The sequence below is a fragment of the Cuculus canorus genome, chromosome 2 (assembly GCF_017976375.1).
Source record: "Cuculus canorus isolate bCucCan1 chromosome 2, bCucCan1.pri, whole genome shotgun sequence".
Classification (NCBI taxonomy): domain Eukaryota; kingdom Metazoa; phylum Chordata; class Aves; order Cuculiformes; family Cuculidae; genus Cuculus; species Cuculus canorus.
The window spans coordinates 108222297-108247194 of NC_071402.1; the positions used below are offsets into that span (position 1 = coordinate 108222297).

General features: G+C 39.2%; 1 protein-coding gene across 1 annotated transcript in view; it reads right to left on the reverse strand.

Moving 5' to 3' along the window:
- ITGA9 (integrin subunit alpha 9) overlaps positions 1–24898 on the reverse strand; it is a 215866-nt gene that overhangs the window by 34768 nt on the left and 156200 nt on the right. Inside the window, exons 19-23 of the mRNA XM_054060077.1 lie at positions 20526–20612; positions 18793–18872; positions 15451–15540; positions 13621–13729; positions 10753–10860 (exon numbers count right to left, since the gene is read on the reverse strand). Of these exons, the coding sequence (XP_053916052.1) occupies positions 10753–10860; positions 13621–13729; positions 15451–15540; positions 18793–18872; positions 20526–20612 (474 nt within the window). The remainder of the gene's footprint in view (positions 1–10752; positions 10861–13620; positions 13730–15450; positions 15541–18792; positions 18873–20525; positions 20613–24898) is intronic.

The following is a 24898-nucleotide window of genomic DNA, read 5'->3' on the forward strand; positions in this document are numbered from 1 at the left end:
TACTGATCTGAGCCTTCAACTCCTGGAAAAACTTCCCAATTTAAAAACAAACAAACAAAACAACAACATACTTTTGCAAAAAAATTATATTTTCAGATTTTCAATTCTAAATTGTCAAAAAAATTACAAATCCATAATTTTCAGTTCTAAGCTGAAAAATATTCTGATGGAAACCCGAACATTTTTGAAAAACTTTCCCACAGAGACTTTATAACTTGATATTATTGGGAGTTGTCAATGTTCTAATTAGAACGAAGCATGTTTTGACCAGCTTAAATAGCATCTTTACCCTTCTTATGAGGCAAACCTACAACAAAAACAAAAATAAAATTTTCTTATGCAGATTTTGAATGACAACGGTTTCTTTTTACAAGGTGTGCTTGTGTAGGGCTGTTCCCACTCTCTAGGAACACGTCGTCATAGGCTGCAAACACCTAACGTGAATGGGTCATGCATATTATTTTTTTCTAGTTTTTGTCTGAAGTTCGCAGGCACTCCTGTCATAGTGCTCAGCCCAAGGCAAAGGGAAACATGACAAAATATCAGAGTGACTGAAGACAGCACTGCCTGCATTCAGATCTCACCTACGTTTTGAACACTGCTGGATGCCAGAGTAGTCATGTACAGTTTTCAAGAGGGAGATGTTATTGTTGGATGTCTCAGGCCTGTTTTCAGAAGGTAACCATCTGACACTTTAAAAAATCACCATCCTTTAGAGAATTTTAGCTGGACATCCAAAATCTAAGGGTCTGAAAATCATGACTCACTCAGGAACATATATATACACACATGTTTTCTCTTACTATATTCAACATGTGTGCATATATATGTAACATGCAAAAACATGAAGACAGAAAAGCCAGAATATTTGTACTACAGTCTGTAAATGGCACTTGCATAACAGGCCTCTAAAGGTTACCATAAGTCTGCAATAGCTAACAGTATTGCTAATCTATCATCATGCAGAAAAGCAGAATATCCCTTACGCCTCCCACCCTACTCCGCATATAAATGGCCACACATTCAAAGAAAAGTTCATCTCTAGCTTTGCTAATTTTCTGAAAGTTGTTGTCCTGTTAAAGAGCCCATATACATGCTCGAGAGACATTTATATAGGACAGCCTATAAAATAAGTTATTCTGCCTACTTTTTGTCATCAGTACAAACCACTAAGCGTCTCATAGACAAGACGTAACCACTGGAGGAAGCATGTGCATTACTTCATGCTTTAAAAATGCTGTATCTGCAACAAGAAAAAATCCCACAGGATTACTTAAGAGGACTCCAAATATTTAAAAAGTCTTACAGAGCAGAGGCAAACCCATAAAGTAGCAATGATTTTTAACCATATCGGACTACATCATCCTTGAGAAAAAGTAGTGGGAGGGCACTTCAGAGTGAGTTTTATTTAAAACATAACATGTACCCTCCAAACACATTACATCCTAAAGAACAGCAGGATATTTAATAGGGCTGGATGGGAACAGCATGTTGGATTTATTACATACACAGAGATCATTCCCTCTGACTTTCCACTCACATGTAGGGAAGTGGGTTGGAGTTTCTAGGAGAAATATCATACCTGCTGACTCAGCACATTCCCCTTCTGCTATCAGCTCTATCCTCCACCTTCAGGGTACTCCTAACACCATTTCTGCTCGCCTACAGCTACTCTCAGAAAAAAGGCAATTTCTAGCAAGCCTTTGAGCCCTTTAAGAAAATGTTGGGTACTGTAAGCAAACATTCTAAGGGTTCAGGGCACACTGTCTGTAACACAAAACTCATAAATGGACCGAAAGCTGGTGGCCCCTTCTAGACGTTATCTCAGTCTTTTTAACATGCATCAAAGGTAAGACCCTTCATTTTTCCCATCTCCTGTACCATAAACAAATTGTCACCCTGGGAGAGGAACATGGAATACCATTTCCAAACAGGAGGCTGGGAAGGTCAGCTGAGGATCAAGCACAGGGAAGTCAGCAGTTGGTATTGAGTTAAGAGTGTGCATGCAATATGACTGTCTCAGAAGAATGAGACTGAAAAACAAGAGGAAAGTAGCTGTTGCTTCCAACAATCGCATTGCTGCAATGCTGCATAGAAGAAGCTGAGGGCTAATGACTGGCACTTCACAACATAAACAGGCAAGTAAATGTATATCTTAAGCTCATTTCCTATAGACAATACTAGACTCCTGCTAATGCAAAAGAATTCATTATGATATCAAACCTTAAAATTTCCAGCCTCTTCCAGTAAGCCCAATGCCCCTCTTGAGCTAAATCATCACCAGTTATTAGCAAAAGCCTGGAAGCCGGCAGTATTAAGCTGACACAAAGCAAGTGTGAAGGTGGAATCCAGCCTTGATTGTATGTGATGGAACCAAACCCATGTCTGAACCCATGTCTGGAAAAAGTCGGGGGGCAAGTTCAAGGAAAACATCATGAGACACAATATATTTGGAATGGAAATTTTAGCTTCAGGAGACACACTCAAGGTTTGAATGCAGGTCATTTTTTTTTTTCCCCAAAATTGTTAACATTGTTCAACTCTGAAATGGATGCCTTTCTCATCAGCCCTGGGGTATGCTGGCTCCAAAGGACAGTTTGGCTGTAGTCTTCTTGAAATTGCTGCCAGATAGTTTTTACATATTTCTCCTTTCTTATTAGCTTTTTTTTTTTTTTTTACTGTTTTATTTATGTACACATGTATAATCAGTGGTTCAAGTTTGCAGACTGGATAATAAATAACAGATCCACTTTTGTTTGTCTTTGTTGCTAACCGTAGCACATCCATCCCAATATCAGGAAACAAATGCATACATGTGTCCTGATTCAAAGATAATGATTCACTCTTTAGTAGGCAAACTTAGACGAACTGATAGGCATGGTTAATCTAATGTCATGTACACTGAGGAAAAAAAAAAAAGTACTGATAAGAAATTCCAGACATGGTGACCCTGTGACTTTCAACAGTAGATAAATAAGTTATGTAAATATGTTATCTGAGTACTTGCTCCATATGCCAAAAACGTTTAATATTCACAGATAATGAAACATGCTTGAATCAGAGCAGTTTTGTTGATTCTGGCAATAAATTACAGAGCCACTGAAACAACAGAAAATAATTTCTAAAATTAACCCATTTTATACAACTCTCAATATGTTTTGACTAAAAATGGCAATGCTGTTAAGGAAAAAAACAGTACTCCACAGATCAAATAGGTAAAGTTACACAGCCATGAGGAAAGACAAGATTTAAACAGCAAAGTGGAGATGCCAAATAATTAAATCAGTATAGAGGGGTATCTCATCATAGCTCTGGCTCCTGCTCCTCCACCTAAAAGGAGAACACTAGATGCACATCTGGTATAAATCTGTGTTAACTTGATTGCAATGCCTGTAGATGTTTTGCTGATGCACTTAACACCACAGCTTAATTAAATAACTGTTAACCAGGTTTGACGAGCATAATCCTGCAACAACTGCCTGGTCTCGGTCCTGCAATCACTTTACATACTTAGCAGCAATTCCCAGAAGTACTACTCTCAGGAATTTGTGCTGCCTACCCAGTTCAGTAAGAAATACAAAGATCATAGAATAATAGAATAGATAGGGCTGTAAGGGACCTCAAAGATCATCTAGTTCCAACTCCCCTGCCATGGGCAGGGACACTTCCCTCTAGATCAGGCTGCCCAAGGCTCCATCCAACCTGGCCTTGAACACCTCCAGGGATGGGGCAGCCACTGCTTCCCTGGGCAGCCTGTGCCAGTGTCTCACCACTCTCACGGTGAAGAATGTTTCGGTGGCCCTGACATCTGTAGTACCAGTCTTTCTTAAAGACACTTTGTACATTCAAAATGTGCTCTCCGTGAACACTCTTTTTATGTAGCATCCACAAAAAAGAAAAAAAATTGCTGCTTATGCAAATACTACAGCACTCTCGTTGCTGGAAGATTTGCATTAAAACAAATGGAAAATGTCACAAAATTTATCCAAACCTGGTTTCACCTAAAATCCAAACTAGGAAGTCACAGAAAACTTTCAGCTATGTTAACCAGTCTTGCTGTATCCTGAAGGCAATATTCAGCAATGAAAAATCACTTTCAAGCACTGTAAATGCAGTGAACTCTAACCAAGGCATGGCTTTTGCATAGTGATTCAGATGGTTCCTGTAAAGCAAAAATGCCATAATTTTTTTTCTGCTCTGGATTTATTTTAAGGTACTAACTCAGGAAATAATTTTATGGCCAGGCATCCTTTCCTGTATAGCAATGCAATCATAACTTAGAACTAAGTTTCTTTTCACTGAAAGATCTTCAGTTTATCATTCTGACATTAGGAAGATGTGTATGAGATTTCTTTCTGAGCTTCTTTGGGGTCCTGTTTTCCATGCTGAGAGGCAACTGTGCCGTGCTGGACCATTGTGTGTGGTCTTGACACCCCTCACAGCCATCCTGGGACAGGGTGGATGCAACAGTTTCTCGTGCAAGTGACAGGCAAAGCCAGATTCAGTCGCTATCACAGAGACGCTCTAGACCGGGGTGATGGGGAACACTCCAACTGCCTAAGCAAAATGTTTTGGAACAGTCATTTAAAGAAGCAATTAAAGTGAAGGAGGCAGGAAGGCCAGCGAGTTTCTGGACAATACACTCCCTGGAATTAATAATTTCCTCCAGCAATCTAGCTATGCCTTTAAATACGTTGCCAAAATATGTGTATGTGAGCATGTTCCTAACAATCACTGAGATGAAGAGAGTACAGTGGCAATGGCTAATACAAAGAGATAAAATAAATCACGCTGTAAGTCCAAAATGTTCCTATACAAACCTTGTATCAATGGTGGTAACCAGCAGCAGCTGGAAAAAAAAAAATCCTACATCAATTACTAGCAGCAAATATTTATATTTTCACATGCTGGGATGTATATGTTTTCAGAGCCAAGACCTGTAACTTCAAAAGACAGAAACAAAACAGTATTTAAACTGGCTGCCAACAAACAAGGAGGTTCCTACATAATGATAATGATATATAGATTTGCCTCTATACGTGGAGTGTACAATAGTAAGCCTAACAATTTTAACATATGTTGCAATGAGCACTCATGCACTACCAGCACTTTAAAGAGCTTTGACAGTCCTCCCTTGCTTATGGTCTTAAACATGAGCAGTGCAGTCATCAAAGCATTTTATTCTACTGCTGGAGGATAGCAACCTACAGATAATAAACAGAAAATACATTTAAAGTTTTAAAATTGAAAGTATTTGTTTTTCATTATACAAGTGAAGAACCACCTCAAGCGGTCTGTGATCTTTCATGGAACAGGACAGCAAGCTTTAATTCTTCCCCTAAACATCTCCCTCCTCTTTACAGACATCACTGTGCAAATGCCAGGAAGAGAAATTACATGAGGGCTACAAAAAAACAGCATTAAAAATGTAACCTGTCATCATCCAGGGAAGACTTGTGGCTCTGGGACTGAATCCATTTTATTTTTTCTGTTTCAACATTCACAGGAAGAGAACAATGTTTATTCCAATGATCTCCCTTATTGAAGATGACAAGCTTTTCAACAGTCCCACGCTCAGGCAGTCATTAGCTTAAAAAGCAACTTGGAAAAGGAATTCTCTTTAACTCCTCCACGCTGTTAATTCATTCCTAATTCAGCTTTTCGTTATTTTTTTAAATCTTACTGATACCCAGCTTTCATAAAGGCACAATCCAGTTCTCACTGCTCGGACATAAGAAAGGAGAGGAGTGAAGTGAATGTGCCAAGTGTAATAGGACAACTGGAAGACTTCTGTTTGTCCTCCCAACAGAAGGACTTTTTATTTTGCTCCTGAACCAAAAAGTGATGGCAACATTGGACCAGGAACCAGGGGCTTGAGCTAACCAGCATACTCAAGATTAATGCAAGCAGGATTCACAAGACTGAGGTTTAACCCATTTTTTGCTCTCTGGAGATAATTCTCACAGTCTAAGCTTAGACGTGTAGGGAAAGTCAGAGAGACTAGATGACTTCTGTATTGTCAGTGGAGACCAGCAAGTGCTTTTCTTTAGCTGTTGCTATGCTTGCTTGCTTGCTTCCTTCCTTCCTCCCTCCCTCCCTTCCTCCCTTCCCTTCCTCCAAGTTCCCCTATATTTCATTGCCTAGATAGCAAACTCTTCGAAGAAACTGTCTTGCAATATGTGCATCTCACTTTCCAACAAGATTCTTATTTCATCAATGATAAGAACAGAGTTCTTCATATCCTTGGTACTGATTCACCTAAATAAGCTCTTAAAAAAAAAAAATAAAAAAAAAATCAATGCTTGCTGGCCTGCAAGATGCCTGCAGTAGAAAAGCAATAGCTACTTCCAAAAACTCAAAAGTGCTCACAGTGTTTTCTGTGTTCTTCAGATTCTGGTGTTCATCTTTGATTCTAGTGACAATTGTCTGACTGGAGTCTGAACAACTTGGCAGCCCTACAGCGTTTGGCCCCTCCAGAGGAGGAGTGAGGATCATCTGCCTGCAGTGCAGGTGGCTTCCAGTTCAAACAGATAAACTCTGTTTCCAAATGTTAGTCCCTTGTTCCTCATAATTGTGTTTACCTACACTGGAAATAATATACATAGGAAGGCAACAATCTGATCTAGTTCCATAAAGCCAGCATCAGAGTAATCCCAGACACACTGCTAATTTATCAGCAGCTTCAGGAAATACCCTGGTTAATTTGGAAGGAACTCCCATAGTGAAAACCTTTTTGGATGCCCCAGAAAGCAACTCCTTGGTTGGCAAATCAAGTAGTGCTTCCTTTGCACTCCAAATTAGCTGGATACCCAAAGGAAATTACTAATGTTTCAGTTCAAAACCAAAACACACGCTAGTATAATGAGCACTGCTGTCTTTTGTGGAAGAATAGACAATCAATGGCTTGAATAGTGGAGAATATACATTTCTGTTAACATTAACTCAGCTGTACTATGGGTGAAGCTCTTCTGTGTTACCACTTGTAGTATTCTTATCACAACCATTTTACCAACAAGCTGAGGTATTTAATTTATTATGCTTTTAATCTGGCTTGCAACCTCTGCAAGAAAGTAATTACAAAAATACATAAAAATAAATAGGTACTGACTTTTCTTATCTGCTTCCAAAGCATTATTTACTACTGCAGAATTTGAGTATCTACTATGTAAAATCAATGTCAATGAAGACATTCCCTAGTTGAAATTACTTGTAAAATTTCTAGCATTTCCTTTTGGCTTAACATTTCTGATAGTGAGGAAGTTCATATGTTTCTTGGTTTGTTGTTTGTTTGTTTCTCTAGTTTTCTTTCAATTATCCATTTTGTTTTACTTCTGGCCTTTACTTTTGACTCATTTCCCTTATATATTAGGGGTCTTGTTGGGAGAAGTGTTGCAGAAACTCCCAAGACCCCTTCAAGAATATCTGAACATCTCTAAAGCAGAACTCCAAATGTCAAAACATCTCTACAACCTGAATTTCTCTAGAAGAAAATCTTACAGCAGTTTCTGCAATAAAGCCAAACCCATAGAGCAACAGGAACAGAGGAAGCATGAGAGCTGTCATTTCCTCTAAAAGCAGTAAGATAATTCCTATTAACACCTCTCAGAGATGCAGACCGTTCCAGTGGGCCATATGTGACTCTCTTCCCTTTATTATTTTTTGTGCCTGAAAGACTAGAGCAGTGAACACAAAATGAAGGAATCAGCTCCTGGCTCTAACTTGGTAGTATATGCATATGAGAACACAAACTCTAGTGCTTTAACTATGTATTTTCACTTCTAAATTTCACTAGTGCACTGTTCATCAGAGAAATGGCAATGGAATTATTAGCTTTAAAAAACCAATATCATTATGTCATCAGAATCCAAATGCTGTCTTGAATCATAGAATCACCAGGCTGGAAAACACCTCTGACATCATTGAGTCCAATCATACCTATTTGCCACTAAACCATATCCTTAAGTACCTCATCCACCTGTCTTTTAAATACCTCTAGGGATGGTGACTCAACCACCTCCCTGGGCAGCCTCTGCCAGTGCCAGTGCCAGATGACCCTTTTGGTGAATTTTTTTTTCCTAATGTCCAATCTGAACCTCCTCTGGCGCAGCTTGAGGCCATTCCCCCTTGTCCTATCACCTGTCACTTGGGAGAAAAGACCAGCACTCCTTTCAGGTAGTTGTAGGCAGTATAAACTGTATAAGTAGTTTCAGTTACAGATAAATGACAATTCCTAATACTCCGTATTAATGACAGCTATTCTTAAAGGTCTGCCAATGCTGACACATGGAACGGCTGGATTATAGGTATAAAGGTATAATTACAGAAACACCTGCACTATCTGAAAGGATACTATCATGTTCATTGTGGTCTAGATTCCAGGAAGCTGAAAGTAAGCAAAAGCTTAAAAATGTTAGTGACTATGTTTATAAAAATGCCCTTGAGAAACAGCTATTCTAAGAGTTCCAAAATTCATTCCAGTCTGCTGGGTTTAGGATTTTTGTTTGTTTGTTTGTTTGTTTAAGTATAGTTGCTTTGTGAAAAGATGAAAAGCTCCATGATTTTAGTTCCCTTTTCAGTCAATAAAAACCCAGTGGGAGACAGGCAGGAAGAAAGAGAGCAGGATGCTTTTCCTGCCACAATAGTAAGACCTGGGAGATATGGGCTTAGTGCCTGGCTCTGACATCAATTTCCTGTGTGACCTCCAGCAAACCATTTGGTGTTTCAATTCTTTATCTGTAAAGCAAGGATAACCACTATCCCAGACAGGATTTGCATGGATAACTTTTATTAATATGTCAGATGCGCTCTAAAAGTCATGCATTAGACTCCTACTCACCCAAAAATCAGTGGTCAAAATGACCCAGGGTGTATCAGCGTAACATACAGATATCTCCTACAAAATCATACTTGCCTACTACCACTTTTCCGCCTGCAATGGAAATAAGTTTCACAACAGCAGTTTGACATTTTCACAAAGAAACTGCAAAGTAGAAGACAGACATCAAATAACGCAGGGTGAAATGCAACCTGTTGTTGGCAAAAAAAATGACGCAAAGTCTGCAAGTATTTATCAGCACAGTGCCCAGGCCACACCACCCAGTTGGATTGGACCTCCTCTAGGTAAGCCATCAGAGGTACAACAGCAATGGAAAACAAGTTAAGCAAAAAGATTTAAGGTGTTTGCCTTGTTTTTTCTAACAGCTATTCAAAACCCCACACTCCATCCCATCCTTCTCAGTGTAACTTAGGGTAGTGTGTAGAAACAATGACAAACTATGCCTGGAAAACAGCCCTTGCCCATTGCTGGGTAGCATATATCTCAACCAATTCAAATGCGTAGTACAGGTGTCTTGTCTAAGATAATTTACCCAAACTTCTGGAAGAGCTGGCACAGAGAAACAAGGAATTAATCACATCCTAAGTTAGATGGGCTAAGTTTTCTATTCCTCTCTCTTAGCTACACAGAAATATACAGGATGACTGAGTTTAGAGAACACATTAACATTTGGGCAGACAAAATCTATTAAGGAGACTCTGGTGCTGTTGCAAATGCATAGACACACATCCTCTGCTGTAGCACACAGACCAGGGAAGGGACAAGGGACAATGATCCTTTGATAGGCAATGTGTCAAAGGGAAGGCAATCTTCTGTATATAAGGCTGGATGAAATAAATAACTAAATGCAATACCATGGAAAACAAGACATCGGCTGGAGAATTAATTCAGTCTAGTTGGAGAATTGACCCAGTCTATACAATACTGGTGCCTCATACAATTACCCAAACCTCTTTCTCAGTAATTTTGAGCCCATCTGTAATACATTTATCTAATACCTTTCAACAGCCCTAATCTTGGAAACCTGCTTAGAAAGATCTTGTAGTATCTATATTTACATAGATTCAGTGACACGGTTGCCTGCATATGGGAAACACTTAATAGCTTTCAGCTAAAAGGCTAGAAAAGTAGCTAACAGCAAAGAAAGTATAATACTACTTTTCAAGAAACTCTAAGAGCTGGTTCTATCTTACAAAGACAGATTACTCTGAATGTCAGCAATAAGTTTAACCCAGTATTGAGGTTTTCCTCTCTCAGCCACCACAGCACAAATAATGGTATTTTAGTGGTTCAACAAAAGCCTTCAAAGTAATAAGTAAATATTAGAAATGAAATCTAAGAATGTGTCTCCTTTATAACAATTTACTTTGATTTTCTTTGTAGTTGATACAAAATCATACAATAAATCTCTCTGTTACTTAAATTTGTTAAAAGAACAAATTATAACATGGACTATAGAAAAATAGATATTGATAAAGCATTCAGACCTAGCTAGCATTTTGTAAGATAACCACAGAAAAAAACAGGGAATGTGAGTCAGCTTGGTAACACATCCTGCTGATATCATATACACCATTTAATCAGGAAGGGCTCTGTTTAAGACACAATCCTCTTTGGAGGTGTGACCTAGGGAAGTGTTCTCCACATTTCCTTCAGGATTAGCCTGACCTAGTTTTACATTGCATCATAGGAAACCAGGAACACACAAACAGCTGCTTGCCCTAGGTGAGGCATAGCAGACAGTACATTGAGGGGCTCTGCTGCTTATGATTATCTGGCCACAGATAGAAAGAATCTTTTTTATTGTCTAAAAAGCAACTGATTCATCTAGTTCTGCTGGACTATTTTTTTTTTGTTTCAGTCATCAATAGCTCTCAGTGTCTCTCTGGGCTCTGAACACATCATAATGTACTCACGATCATCTGCTGAACATGAAATATTTCAGCTCCAGTGGCAGAGAGGCGGTTTGGAAATGAAATGTCAAGAAAAGCTCCAGGGAGAGTGCTTGGTCCAGCATTGTAAACCTATAAGACACAGATGTATATAAATGTATAAAAAATTAAAAAAAAAAATAAATCATAAATCGGAAAAACTATTGTAGAACCAGAGCTAGGAGTATAGGTAAATTTGAAAAAATTGAATACTATGCAGGTTTTTCAATGCCTTCAGACTAAGACTTCTTTTGTAGGTATCGGGATGAACTCAAATTTTTAGCTTACCTAAGAGCCTTTAGGCACAGCTCATATATCAAGTGAGAAACAGTTTTGTAGGATAATTACCAGTCATCAATACAAATAATATGAGAATTCTACCTTATATACAGAGACACTGCTAGTACTCTTTGAGTGTTTTGGTAACACCATCCGGAAGACTGTAAGAAATATTGCTGTCTCAGTAAACATTCTCATTTCCATCTGGTAACCACTGCATTACATTCTGCATATGTTTTCCGTATGGAGCAGAGGCCAAAGTAGTGATGATTGTGACTACCGTATTGCGGATTTTACTGAGTGAGTTGCCAGGAAATGTATGTGAACAACTTCCATTCAAGTTCTAGGGTTTCCAATTAACATGAAACTCTTAGTGGAAAACTTTGTCTTTGTATCAATCCCTCCTTCCCCACACTTTCAACAAAAATGCAAAGAATTTCCAGTTCACCACTGAAACATATCCAGTGGAAATGCCAAAAATTGTGGCTTTTTGCTGAAAAGAAACAATCCATGGAACAATTTCAATGAAAATAAGTTTTCATTTCAAACTACATTTTTTAAAAGGAAAACGATTCCCTGTTTTTTCTAACAATACATATGTGAGTGCATAAACACACAAAAATATTTAGCCTATTGAATATTTATCTACATTGAGACAGTACTGACAAAAGGTGTAGCAATCAGTTGTTAACTATGTGAAGTAAAAATACTATGACAAACAGGTTTTCATTCTTCAAACACTGTTTATATTTGAAGAAATGCCTGACTGATAAGAAAATTGGTTCATAATGCCAAATCCTTACAAAAATCCTGAGGCTCTAAGCAAAAGGAGAAATACCACTGCAATGGAGCATGATAAATGCTGCACAAAATACAGACATAATATTTCATGTTAGAAATTTAAAAAAAACTTGATTACCTCACTGAGATCAGGTATAAGCGTAATGCAGAAAAGACATTTTCATTGACCATCTTGTTAACCCCCAAAAATAATGCATAGATCTGTTTCCTTATTAGCACTGGCAACGGTACAGATTTTCACGTACAAAAACCACTCTACATCCCCACATTTTTGTAAATAATCTCTTTTTCTCGATTAAGAAACTATTACTTTTCTCCATCCGGAGAACTTCAATAAATAGCAGGCAAATCACTAAAAAAAATATGCAAACAGTGATACAAATCATGCTTTGCCAATTATGAAACTACCCTTTCACTCTGTCACACACAGTTATGAGGTTTCTCACATTACTGGAAAGTAGATCTGTGACTTGTTACAGTATAATGCTCTAAATGGAAAAATAAAATCATTAATATTGCAATTAATATTATTGCATTAATATTGCAACTTGTAAGTGTGTGCATGAGAGACAAGAGAATGAGTTTAGCTAAATGACAGCTCTGTCAATATACAGATTCCCCCCTTACTTACCTGTTATCGCTTTGTTTTATTAAAAATATTAATCTATTTAAAGCATCAGTACATCTGTTCTTTATCTGTTTTTAACCAATAATTGGCAGGGGGAGGAAGGGGGAAACCTATAAACCCTCAAGAATGAAATCAAAATCACAATAATTAATAGCCTGATTCACAAAAGCTTTAATGTCTTGAAATCCTTCTTTCACTCCTTTTCAATAAATAGCTAAGGGCACTGCATGACAGTATGGGCTTAATTGCTCTGGACCACAGTCTGTCCACGGAGGCAGACATGTGTTGTTCATTAGGAGCTGAGTGGCATTCATGCCTAGGAGAACAGAAAAGGGAGAAAAGGCAAAAGACTATTTTTCACAATAAATGATCCCCCTACCTCTGCATGATTTATCATTCCCTAGTTCCATCTAGCGGTCAAAAAGGATTTGGAGTGCTTGTAATAGGTACAGTCACAGCAGTGACATAAGTTCATTTTGGCCGCATCACAAGAGTTTGTTATAATAAATCATCCATACGTTTTTCCACATCAGGAATCAATCTAACTGCCCCACCAAGTGTAATCTATGGATAATACTTGAACAACACTGAGAAGCTGTAAGACATTTAATGAAATCTCCTCACACCTGTCTTTTTAGTGTCACAGACTCTTCCCTGTGCTTGTACTCTCATTAGTAGTGCTATGAATATTTTCATACTGGGGGGATTTAGGACATCTGAATAACTTGCACAACTATGTGTTTGCTTTCATGGATCAAGGCTGCCCATTCCTCTGCTCAAGGACTAGGTGACTAAAGAATTACTCCGTCCTTTTGAACATGTGACTGCATCCAAGATGTGGCACTTGAGTAACAAGAGCTCTTTATTCAGCTCATGATGAAAGCTGAAAGGGAAACAAATGGTAGCAGCTTCATTCCTATGGAAGCGATATGCCCTGTTTGTAATTCTTGTGATAATATATCCAGATAAAGACATATACCATCCCTGCACACTGTAAATAAGGCATCTCATCAAGGACATATTGCACAGCATACTGCAATCCAGAAACATGCATCAAAGCCTATACCACATTTAGAATAAAAGAGATATAAAATACAGAATGTGCTGTCATGCAGGAAAGCAGTCAAAATAGGGATCAGTTTTACCTGCAGTGTGAAGTTCAGAGACTGGAAAAGGCATTCATGGTTTTCCAGCTGAACAAAGTTGGATGTTTCTACAGAATCACCGTAGAAAAATGAAGTAGGGAAGACTTCTCTGAAAGATCAAGACATAGATTTAGTAAGCTGTTCGTCACCAAAATTAAATATATTTCTGACAAGGTGAACTGCACCCCTTGCTTTCTGGTAATTTGAAATTTTATGTGACCATTTTACACTAACCTATTATTTATGATTTTATTTCCTCTTAGCAACACTAGACTACAAAAGTAGCACCTCAGCTGACCCAGGTTAACATCCCATTTTTGAAGCAGACTTCTTTTGATTATTTAGCTTATCTCTTTTCTCCAGTATTTGAACATTTCTTTGAACTTGAACTAACTAAGCCTTGTCTATGAGAAAGTAAAAATAATCTACATAGTCAGATGGGTGGGGCTTACAAATTCAAAAAAGCACGTTTTGGCATGCAATGTTCTGTAGGTGACAGATCTAAAGACATAGATGAAAGCATTTGTATCTATAAAGCTCTACAAAAATCAATCTGCATCAACGCATCAAGAAGCAAGGGATACAGAGTTAAATTTCTACACAATCTTTAACAATGAAAGCATTCAAAAACTTCCAGAACACACTGTTGAGACTGTACTCTCAATATAGAAGAGATTTTTGTCCTTTCCATTCATCTTGTGAGGTCTGACAGCACTACTCTGAGCAGCCTCAAGCATATCTTCAAGCCATTCTGACTATTGTGGCAGCAATTAAGGGATTTTATTTCTATGCATCAAGAGGGGAAATCAGCTTTATGTGGTATAACCCAGACAAGGTCATGAATCTCAGCTTACTCAGCTTTTCAGCCAAATCGCACATTAGTGCAGGTAACTTTGTTCCTACACAGGTAGCTTGCTGATCAAGGGAATCTTTGACTTCTTCCTATGCCAACCAACACTGGTCAGACAGCTTGCCATAAATGATAGCTAAAACAGACACTGGCCTCTTGGAGACACTGCTGATGAGTTTTTGCTTCCCCAGTTTAGGAATAAATGTCAACTTTATCAGTCTACATGGATGCTAATTGCCCTCCAGTGACCAGGTCCTCCAGTCCCAACTCAAGCATCATCTATGCTAGAATATGGTCTGTCTGTTTGCATTGATGGCAAACATTTAATTCTAGACTTAAGATTGCAAGGAAGAAGTGAAGGGAAGACTCCTCAAGTATAAGGGCAGAAGGAACCTGTACATGTGCAGCCACAGGGAGGGGACAATGGCTATATGTTACACAAGTATTTCAGACAAAGTGTGAGTAATGTTCCACAGCTGACATTGAGATGCCTTACAGACAAGGGAGCAGAGAAAAAAAGAGCAGAAGCGAATTCTGATTGTGAAACTAAACAGAAAGGCAAACAGTTAGACTCCATGAAGCTCCTTAAAATCCCAGAGCATTTGACCCTAACCTTTGACCTGGTAATTCTCAACCGTATCCTTAAAGATATGCCCTAAGAAACAAGATGTGATTTACTTGTCCTCTTTTAATTTTATTTTAAAGCCCATATGTACAAAATCACATTAATTCAAATAAGATCACTAAAACACCTACTATGAATGTGATGATAACTAATCAGCATTAGCTGGAAAGGAACGAGAAAGTACAGTTGGAATGAATGGCATGACAAATAAAATTCCCAGATAATGAATGAGATTGCTTGTATTTCCAGAGTCTGGGAAACAGGGAAATGCAGTAGTCTGGCTATGTGTAAACAAAGAGAAGAATTCAGTTTTTCACTGGTGTGACTGGATTTTCATTTGGTGACTGGTACTTACCCATTGATAGATGAGTCCACTTCATGCATCAGGGGCACCGACAGGGTTAGAGTATTATCATGCAGAGATTCAGTGCGTTCGAGGTTTCCACTGTACCAGGAAGGAAAAATACACATGCTGTAAATCGACAGCCTTTGCAATACATCACAGTTTCACAGCTACCATCTCTCTGCCTTATACTCAAAGCCTCTCTGTTTGAGTGATGTCAGCTCTCCTTAAGAAGCCTCTTAAAGATTAAGAGTTACATTTGTTCATCCCACCTTGGAGAGAGCACACACATAAAGCATACGTTTTGTGGCTGCTCCTCTGGGTCTCTGACATGATTGGGCTCACAACAAAAAACATATCTTGGAGCAAGGCATGAATTCAAACGGCAGTGTGAAACTACAGCAGCTGTCATACATAGTGGAGAGAAGCAAGGGCATTTAGACTCTAATGCAGGGGTCTGTTTTCTCCCAGCTGGACTGAACGTCACTATGGGAGGGAGACACACACCTTACAGAGCATCTTGACTCTGTAAACAAAACTGCTTTCATGGTACCTGCACTATACCACAGCACAAATCTGGTGCCACTACAGGCAGCTTTTTGAGTGAGACGCTCCTACTGAACCAGCCATAACCTCTCAGCAGTTCCACTTCCTCTGTCTGTACTTAGCTGCCAAAGTGCCAACATTTATTTTACATTTTCAAAGGCACTTGCCTCAACTGATCAGAAGCTGTAGAATAAAAGAGAAAAGTGAGCAACCATCTCTCATTGCAGTCAGCTTATTTTGGTGTGAACACTTATGTATGAAGTCTGGGAAAAGTTCCTGAAATATACGTCCAACATGCAAACTTGTAATTATTCTAATTCTGATGATAAATCTGCTTGGTGGGTGACAGCTCAGAAGAACAATCTTGAACGATATGTTACACATATATATCCAGTTTCTTCAGCAGTGACTTTGGAATCACTTTTGCTTTGCAGTTCGTTGGATTTACTCACAAATCAAACCGGCAAAATAAGAGATACAATCCTGTTTACCTGAAGACAGTATCAGTGAGACCACAGCAGGCAGTAACACCCCAAGTGATACCATGCACATAATGCATTGCTCAGGTCATAAAAACAGAGCCTGCTGGCTACATACATGCATAGATACCACTCAGCTTTCTGTGAATAACACCTTGGCCATGTCTGCTAATAAAACTATGGCCCAGATAGAAAAACCTCACAAACTTTCAGTCCAAGTAAAAAAAAATCACTTAAGAAAAGCTTTTCCTCTGAATAGGCTCAAAAAAAGAGTCCAAAATAGAGATATTTCTCATTAAACATGAATATCAAGATACCACAGAGGCAAGCAGAAAAAGCAAGTTGAACTCCATACAGCGTTCATGGGCACGTGCTTGTCTGTTTCAAATGGAGCAAAAGTATTACCAGGAAAGGAGAATACAGCTCAGTCAATCTAGCTTTAGAAAAATAGTTCAGTCCAGGAAGCACAGACGAGAGTTTGTTCATTTTTTAAATGAATATGGTGTTTAATCCTTCTCCAACTGATCTCTCTCACTGTTGAGCCAGACTTTTGTTACAGATGCTACTACCAAAGTTGCACCTAAAAAAGGACAGGCTTAAGTGGCGACTTGAAGGACAAGACTTACTTTGCTGCAACAGCATGGAATAGCTTCTCAACATCCAGCCGTATCTACCAGATTAGCTCCAGTTCCCTGCTCATAGCAGTTTGGTCACAGTAGAGATGCTTCCTCTCCATTTCCTTACCACTGACTTTAACCCAGAGCTCCCTGCTACAGCCCAGCAACTCGTGTCATAGAAATATTTTATTACACTTATTTGACAGTGAGGAAACTGAGCAATTTGCCTAATAACAGCAAGAAAAGGAGTGTAATCAGCAGTGGGACTACCGTCTTTGGATGTCCAGCCGAAATTTTTCAAACACAACGGTCCCTCTACCTGTCCTTGCGATGAGAAATGAGAGAAACTTTGTCTCAACCCCTCTGACCACTCACACTGTTTGTACAAACTGCTATTTATTTCTCCATCTAAAGGCACTGACTAAAACTTCTCACTGGTAGGGCACTGAAATCTGAGGACTGAGGTTATAGAGGAAAGCCCTGTGCTAACCAAGGTAGGGAAATGAGAGGTAAAATCTTGAAAACACTGGCTGGGCAAATTTAAAACAGTGCTGACCCATCTTTGCACAGACTGGCATTCAGCTAACAGACTGAAGGATAACAAGGTCATCTGAACACATGATTAATTTATCTTCATGGAGAATAAAACTTCTCTAACATTCAAGACAAAGTCTTGTCCCTCTACTATGAGGTCTCACTTTCAGTATTTCATATCAGCCCCATGTGCTGCAGGATCTTGTTCCCACCTACAGCTGTTACTGCAGGGCAGGACTACGCCTTATGAGAGCAGTCACTCAGCACCTCCTACATCTGATCTCTCATCTACAGCTGGTCGGTGGGCTGTCACGAAATCGAGGAGAAGAATTCAGTCTAGAAATATCGATTTTGACACAGGAGAGCACAAAGTTGCCCCGTTCAGCAAGTGGAATCAGCAACCAGTCACACACCCAGCATGGTAGAGCAGCAGTTCATGGCCCAGGTAAATGTCAGTTCCTACTCACAACTCGACAATGCCTGGGACTGAATGAGCCACAGAATCTCCTTCTTTGCGGCACATCATCTTAGGTGGCACAGAGCATGTGTGACACCTTTTATTCTGCGCAAGATAAAATTCCTATGCAAGAATGTTTGGCATCACCCTACTTCAATGCCTGCTCCAAGTGTCCTCGGGGAAGTACCTGATTCAGCTGTTTCACGTAGTCTGTCATAGCTCACTGAGGATCCAGAGCAGGGAAAAAATAGACATGCAACTTTGGAAACTGTCAGCGAGATCCGTGACCATCTGATGAAAGCACTTATCTTTTTTTGGTTTGCATCCAAGCATGCTTATTTCATTCAAAAGCTGGAACAAATGGGTCTGCCTGGTGCTGATCATCAGCTGCAGCTGAGCTGAGCTTGATATGGAGCCCAAAGGGATGGGCACAGAAATACAATGGCCTTCCAACTGAGAGAACACAAAATGCTGCTTCAGAATTGCAACTGCCTGGCAAAGAAAGCCTAAGTATGGTGCCATCTCATTTTTCAGAAAGCTATGTCACATGGTTCCCCTCTATATTATCAAAATACATGCATTTAGCCCTATCAACTTAACCTCATTTACTACACAGTACATGCATCTACAACTAATACCACACAAGTGCCAAGCAGATGGAATGCACATTTCATGAGACAAAGACTATCCAAGTGATTAGGATGTACAAAGGTTTCCTTACCTTTGGGCAGTGACAAGGAAGGTAAGTGTTTCTTCCTGTCCAGACAAGTGGCTTGTGTCAAAGATCACACTGAACTCATACTGCACAAAAAAAAAAAGCGGTATTTACAGACACTGTATATTGTTTCAAAATGTATTTCCTCTGAATATTCATATATATTTTACTATCCTACAAAAATAGCCTATTTTGGTATATGAAAGAAAGCCTCCTCTACTGTAGAGCAGCATTTAAATCTTGGTAATTGTGTCCCCATTCAAATACTAGAGAGCTCAATTTTTCCTTCATTATGAAAAGGCCTTTAGTAGAATTGCCATTCAATGGTATTTGTTGAGGAGATAATCTGCCAGGGAAAGTCTACCAGTATAAGGGGATCACCACCTGAAATTACCTTAGCACCAGTCTATATGTCACTTGCTGGCAAAGAGATCTCTACAAGGAATGAAGACCATGCCATAGGCCTGCACAGAGACTTAGAACAACTGGCAAAATTTAAAGCAGCATTCAGGCCACCCATCATAATGGATAAAATCAAGTGGTAATTTTGAAAAGAGAATCTAATTTGAAGACCACTGGAGCACTACATTAACTTTTCCACACAACAACGTTTCTACTTAACTCCAAAATAGCATTTGGCCAAGTGAAATAGTTTCCAGGTTTATGCTAACTTCAGTGGCTTGCTGAAAAAAGCCTTAAGAGAACCCACTATGTCATTCTGAAGCAAAACACTGAAATCATTACATTCCACATAATATTTTGCTACTGTGTTTATTTTTTCCATTCTATTTTAAATCTTTTTAATTTTTTCAAAAGAGTGCATTACAAATCAATAATTCACACTAAAGAAAAAAATTCATATCAGGTGAAAAAATTTCATGACAGGTCAAAGGACATGTCAATTCAAGAATGAGTTTTTGAAGTTGAAAGTTTCAGAAGAATTTCAGGGTCATTTTGTTCAGGTCCTGCTGGAATTATTCCTCATCTTCTCACCTTTCTGAGTTGGTTATTTGTACAGCTAGGTTTAGTGACAGATAGAACCCAGCAGTATTTCTAAACATTATGAGAGAGTTCATCTTCTACTACCATCAAACAAAATCCTCTTTAAAAGCTACCAGGAGACCATAATATCAAAAAGTCATTAATACGTTTTCATTTTAATTCGTACAAACTCAGTTGCACTTTAATGTGAGAAAAGACAAAAATAAAAACACAATAAGGCAAAATAAATAAGAGAGAGAGTCCCTTTCTAATTTTTTGCAGAGGAAATATGCAAGTTTTTCACAGCTGCAACACAAGACCATTGCATTGCAGTGCACAGGGCACTGTCATTTGTTCTACCTGATGGGAAAGAAGACAACTACTCTCCATAACTGGGAAAGAATTTGGTATCTGGGTTAGAAAGTTACAGAAAGTATCAGTCACAGACTGAGGACCCACAGGAAAGCTGAGGAGGGGCTCTTTATCAAGGAATGCAGGGATAGGACGAGAGGAAACGGTTTTAAGCTGAAAGAGGGTAGAGAAGTTGTGGATGCCCCCTAGGTTTCCAGGCTAGGTTGGATGGGGCTTTGAGCAACCTGACGTAGTGGAAGAGGGACTGGAATTAGCTAAGATCTCTTCCAACCTAAACCATTCAATTATTCTATGATTTAACAAGAGCGGTTGCCCTTTCAGCAACTCCTTGGAGACAAAGAGGTGACCAGATCATCACTCTGCAAGCGCGAACATCACAGCATTACCCTTGATTTTGATCTCATGAAAGGAAATCCCACGCTGCACTTGAGAAAGTCTGACTCCAGCAACTCACAGGCAACGCCCAGCTCCTCCTGTATGAAAATAAAAAAAAAGACCATGAGATGATACATTTGGGGAGAAAAAGAGGAGTACTAATAAATACCATTGTGATGAAGTATCTCAGACAACTAAACGTTTCCCAACATTTCACTGCCCTGGTGTCTTTCTCTAGTCTACAGGACAAACCATGTTGATAATAGATTCCAGTCATCTTCAGTGACACAATGGTAGCACAGATAATGAAGGGGGATGAACCTCTCCTCATGTGAAACAATGACAGACTAGAAGCATTGTCAATAACGTAAATGAAAAAGGCTAGAACAGCCCTATTGTGCTTGACTAGGGACTCCACTAGAACAACAAAAATACTTCCATTGAATGGGAAGTGTTCATTGCTCCATAAAATAAGTGTCTTGCTCCACTTATTATGCCTTCATCTCCAGATTATCAGAAAACAGTCTTGTGCTCTGTCACTGTGGACAACTTCATCTCACTAAATTTCAGAACTCAGTTTCAATTCCAGAATTTGATGTTCATTTGCAGACGCCTATACACCAGGTGATTGCTATGTGATCTAGGTGTCAGTGCTACCATCATAGTCAATGAATGTAGTAAACAGCATGCTTATCCCATAGCTTCCTGAACCATGGACTCAGTCTATGAGCATCTCCAGGAAATGCTTCTTTGTCTTTCACTTTCTCACCCAAGCACAGCTTTAGTGCTCTACAGAGATTACTATTATCCTAATTAAGAGTCTGACAGCATTCAGACTCTTGATCTCTTAACTGTTTCTTGTGCTATCTGAACAGCAAGGTCTCCTTTCTCATGAAAATCATGGTTCAAATCATGGCACACATAGAAAATTACAGCCCTAATGCTACCTTTATTATGTGACTTAGTATTTCACTAGTTTCATAAGAAAAGAAGATAATGCAAGGAGAAAATCCATCCATACTCAGAGATGCCTGATGGCATGATATTATTCCAGTACTATTCAAATGTCAGAGCAGCGGCCTCCATATTCAGATTCTTTATGATTTCTTTCCTTGCAATTTCAGTAGGCTTCTACTTTCAGAAACGCAAAAGATGGCACTGCCCAGCAAATCAAATACCTAGCTTTAGTCTTACAAAGCTGCCATCCTCATGCTGTGTTAGAATCTCTCCTCCGTTTAACACAACCAGCAGAGCAAGTGCTTCACAGCGAAGGATCCACTTCACTTGCCTTTTCCTCTCAGCAGTCTGGGAGGTTCTCCAGCTTTATGCAAGTGATCAAGTGAACACAAACGCTGAGCAGCTGCATAACTAAATAAAAAAATTTCACAGCTGTTTCCTCTGGGAACATTCTTGGTTCTGTGTTGTTCAAATGTCCCTGGCTATCTAACTGTGGCAACCTATGAACTCTCTCTCTTTCATCAACCCCCAGTCTCTGTTCATTCAAGAGGGGGTTCTATTTACATAGCTGTCTGGTGGTGACAGTGACCAGACAGATCCTTAAGGCCATATCACTTTAGAGATGTCAAAAAAACAGAATAACAGAAAGAACTCTCATCTTGATAACACAAGAAGTGTAGCACTTCTTCATTTTGCATGTTGCTGGCTGCCTGCCTTTGCAGTCCAGACAGATGCCAGTTGTTTTATAATGGCCTGTTAAGGAAATGACAGATAATGCTGTATTGACTGATTTTGCTGTTGTGGCTTGCAACAGCTTAATGGATGCAGTAAGAATGACTTAAATGACCTTCTGGCTTCATCCATCCAGTTTAATGATTAATATTCATACAACAATATTGAAGTTCAGATTGGACATTAGGAAAATGTCTTCACTGAGAGGGTGGTAGGTCACTGGAACAGGCTTCCCTCAGGGATGTGGTCATGGCACCAAACATATTAGAGTTCAAAGAGCATCTGGACAATGCTCTTAGTCCTATGAGATTTAGTTTTAGATAGTCCTGCAAAAAGCAGCAAATTGGATTCAATGATCCTGTGGAGGGACTTTTGAAGCTGGGGAGGGACTTTTTACAAGGGTAGAAAGTGATAGGATAAGGGAGAATGTCTTTAAAATGGAAGGGAGAAGATTTAGATTAGACATTAGGAAGAAATTCTTCACAATGAGGGTGGTGAGACAATGGAAAAGGTTGCCCGGGGAAGTGGTGGATGCCCCATCCCTGGAAGTGTTCGGGGCCAGGTTAGATGGAGCCTTGAGCATCTTGATCTAGTGGGAGGTGTCCCTGCCCGTGGCAGGGGTTGGAACTGGATGATCTTTAAGGTCCCTTCCAATCCAAACCATCCTATGATCCTTACGAGTACCTTCCCACTAGATAGTCTTTGGTTCTATTAATGCTGCAAAGTCAAACTGTTCAGTGCTAGGAAAAAGCAGAAATAACTTTGCCTGCATCAGCTTTCTGCAGATTTTTAAATTACACAAGCTACCCAGAAAACTTTTCCGATGGACTCTTTGCTTTGTTCTGTGATTAGGATGGAGAAGCTCAGCTAATGAGTAAACATTTTGTTTTTCCTTCACTGTTCGCTGTCTGGCTTCAGGCTTTATTTGCTGCACTCTCTTTTGGAGAGAGAATAAATTATTTCTTCTTGGGGGTTTCCTATGATTTTAAGCTCTATAATACTCGGGCACTCTGTAAGCACTAAATAAATTCAATCTTCACACTATTCCAGCAAGCTGAAGAGTCGATGCTGTCTTATCTATCAAACAGGGAATGGAAACAGTGCAAATCAGGGCTTCCAGAAATTCTAGATGCCACTTCTTACTGAAGCTGTGTAACACTTTTAGTGTGCAATGCTCCTCTATAACTATAATCCAGCTGAGAATCCAGGTTATCAGATAAGCTTCCATAGCAGTTTCTAGTTTGGTTAGAAAACACAGCCACAGGAGTTGGAAGTAACCTTTCCAATGAGACAGTGTAAAGCTTTTTCTGGAAAACTTTGATTTCTTTCTGAAACATTTCACAGCATTTCATATTCTGAAGAGAGTCATTCAAATAAACAACAAGTGAATTAGCCAAATAGCTGTACTATTACAGCATAACAAACACAGATCTGGGTATGAGAAACATGAAGCTCAGGCTGGCTCACAGTGTGATTCTCAAAACCCTTTACACAGAAAAGAAAGCTCCTAACAATTATAACATAAGCAAAAAAATGTGAAGTTCTAATTCCATTATAAGGGGAAACATGGGGAAACAACAAGTCAACCTAAGTCCTGCAGCATAATACCATCAAACAACCCCTGGGGCAAGTAATTGGGTGTAGGAGCAGGGAAGTAACAAAACGGCATTATTTTTGGACAAAGGTGTTTTGAAGGATAAATACTACACGTCATTTCAACTAGGTAGTACAGGAAGATGGTAATGATCATATTAATACAGCACAAAGAAGTAGCAACCTCAAAATGTTCCTATTTGCTAAATTTAAGACTTGAGAGGAGAAATTTCAGCAACACTCATGTTCTTCCTCACTTCTTCCCCATCTCACTTGCTGTTTCAGATACTCACCTGGTTTACTACGTAGTCTTCACTGGGAGACACAAACTATATCTTCCACTGGTGTCTTTGGCTAGTACCTTTCTCAGCAGAAGTGGGTACGTGTTGAACATGGGAGCTTTGACTACACATGACTACAGGATGACAATACAATGTGCCTCATAGCAGTCTCTCCTCATATCCCAGTCTCTAGCACATACGCTATGTTCACTCAAATCTGTACTGCCCAAAACAACTCAGATACCCTGAACAGAAGAAAGTAAGGAGCTCACAGAGTAATTTGCTTCAGACAGGTAGATACGCTAGATCAAGCTGAATGCTTGAAACGATGCATTCAGATTGGTCTAGAGAGCCCTTCCAACATAAGTAAAGCATTTTAATGGTATAGATTGATGCTGGATAATGTGATCACTTCCTTACCCCAGAATAACTAAAGAGCTAAATCATTTTGCTGGCTTCACCTAGCTGATTACTTGGGGATATAACATATGGAACTACCTCACATTTTGCTCTTTTCCTATCACAGAGATTATAACTGGACTGCAAGAGAACCAAACATTTTTCAGGCTACGTAAGGTAGGTTATCAATAAGAAAATAGCTGTAAGCACTGGAAATAGTCATATCACAGAAGTCTTCCAACTGCATGTATTTTAGTATTTAAAAGACAGTATTCCTTTAATAGTATTTGATGGGCACAATGTTCTCAGTACAAACGCGGGACCAGTGCCAGCTGGAGCACAAGACCAGATTACTTTAGGTATGATCCTGGAAAAAGCCCCTTATTAGAACCAAACCCAGCTCAAAGACAGCTGCCATTTGT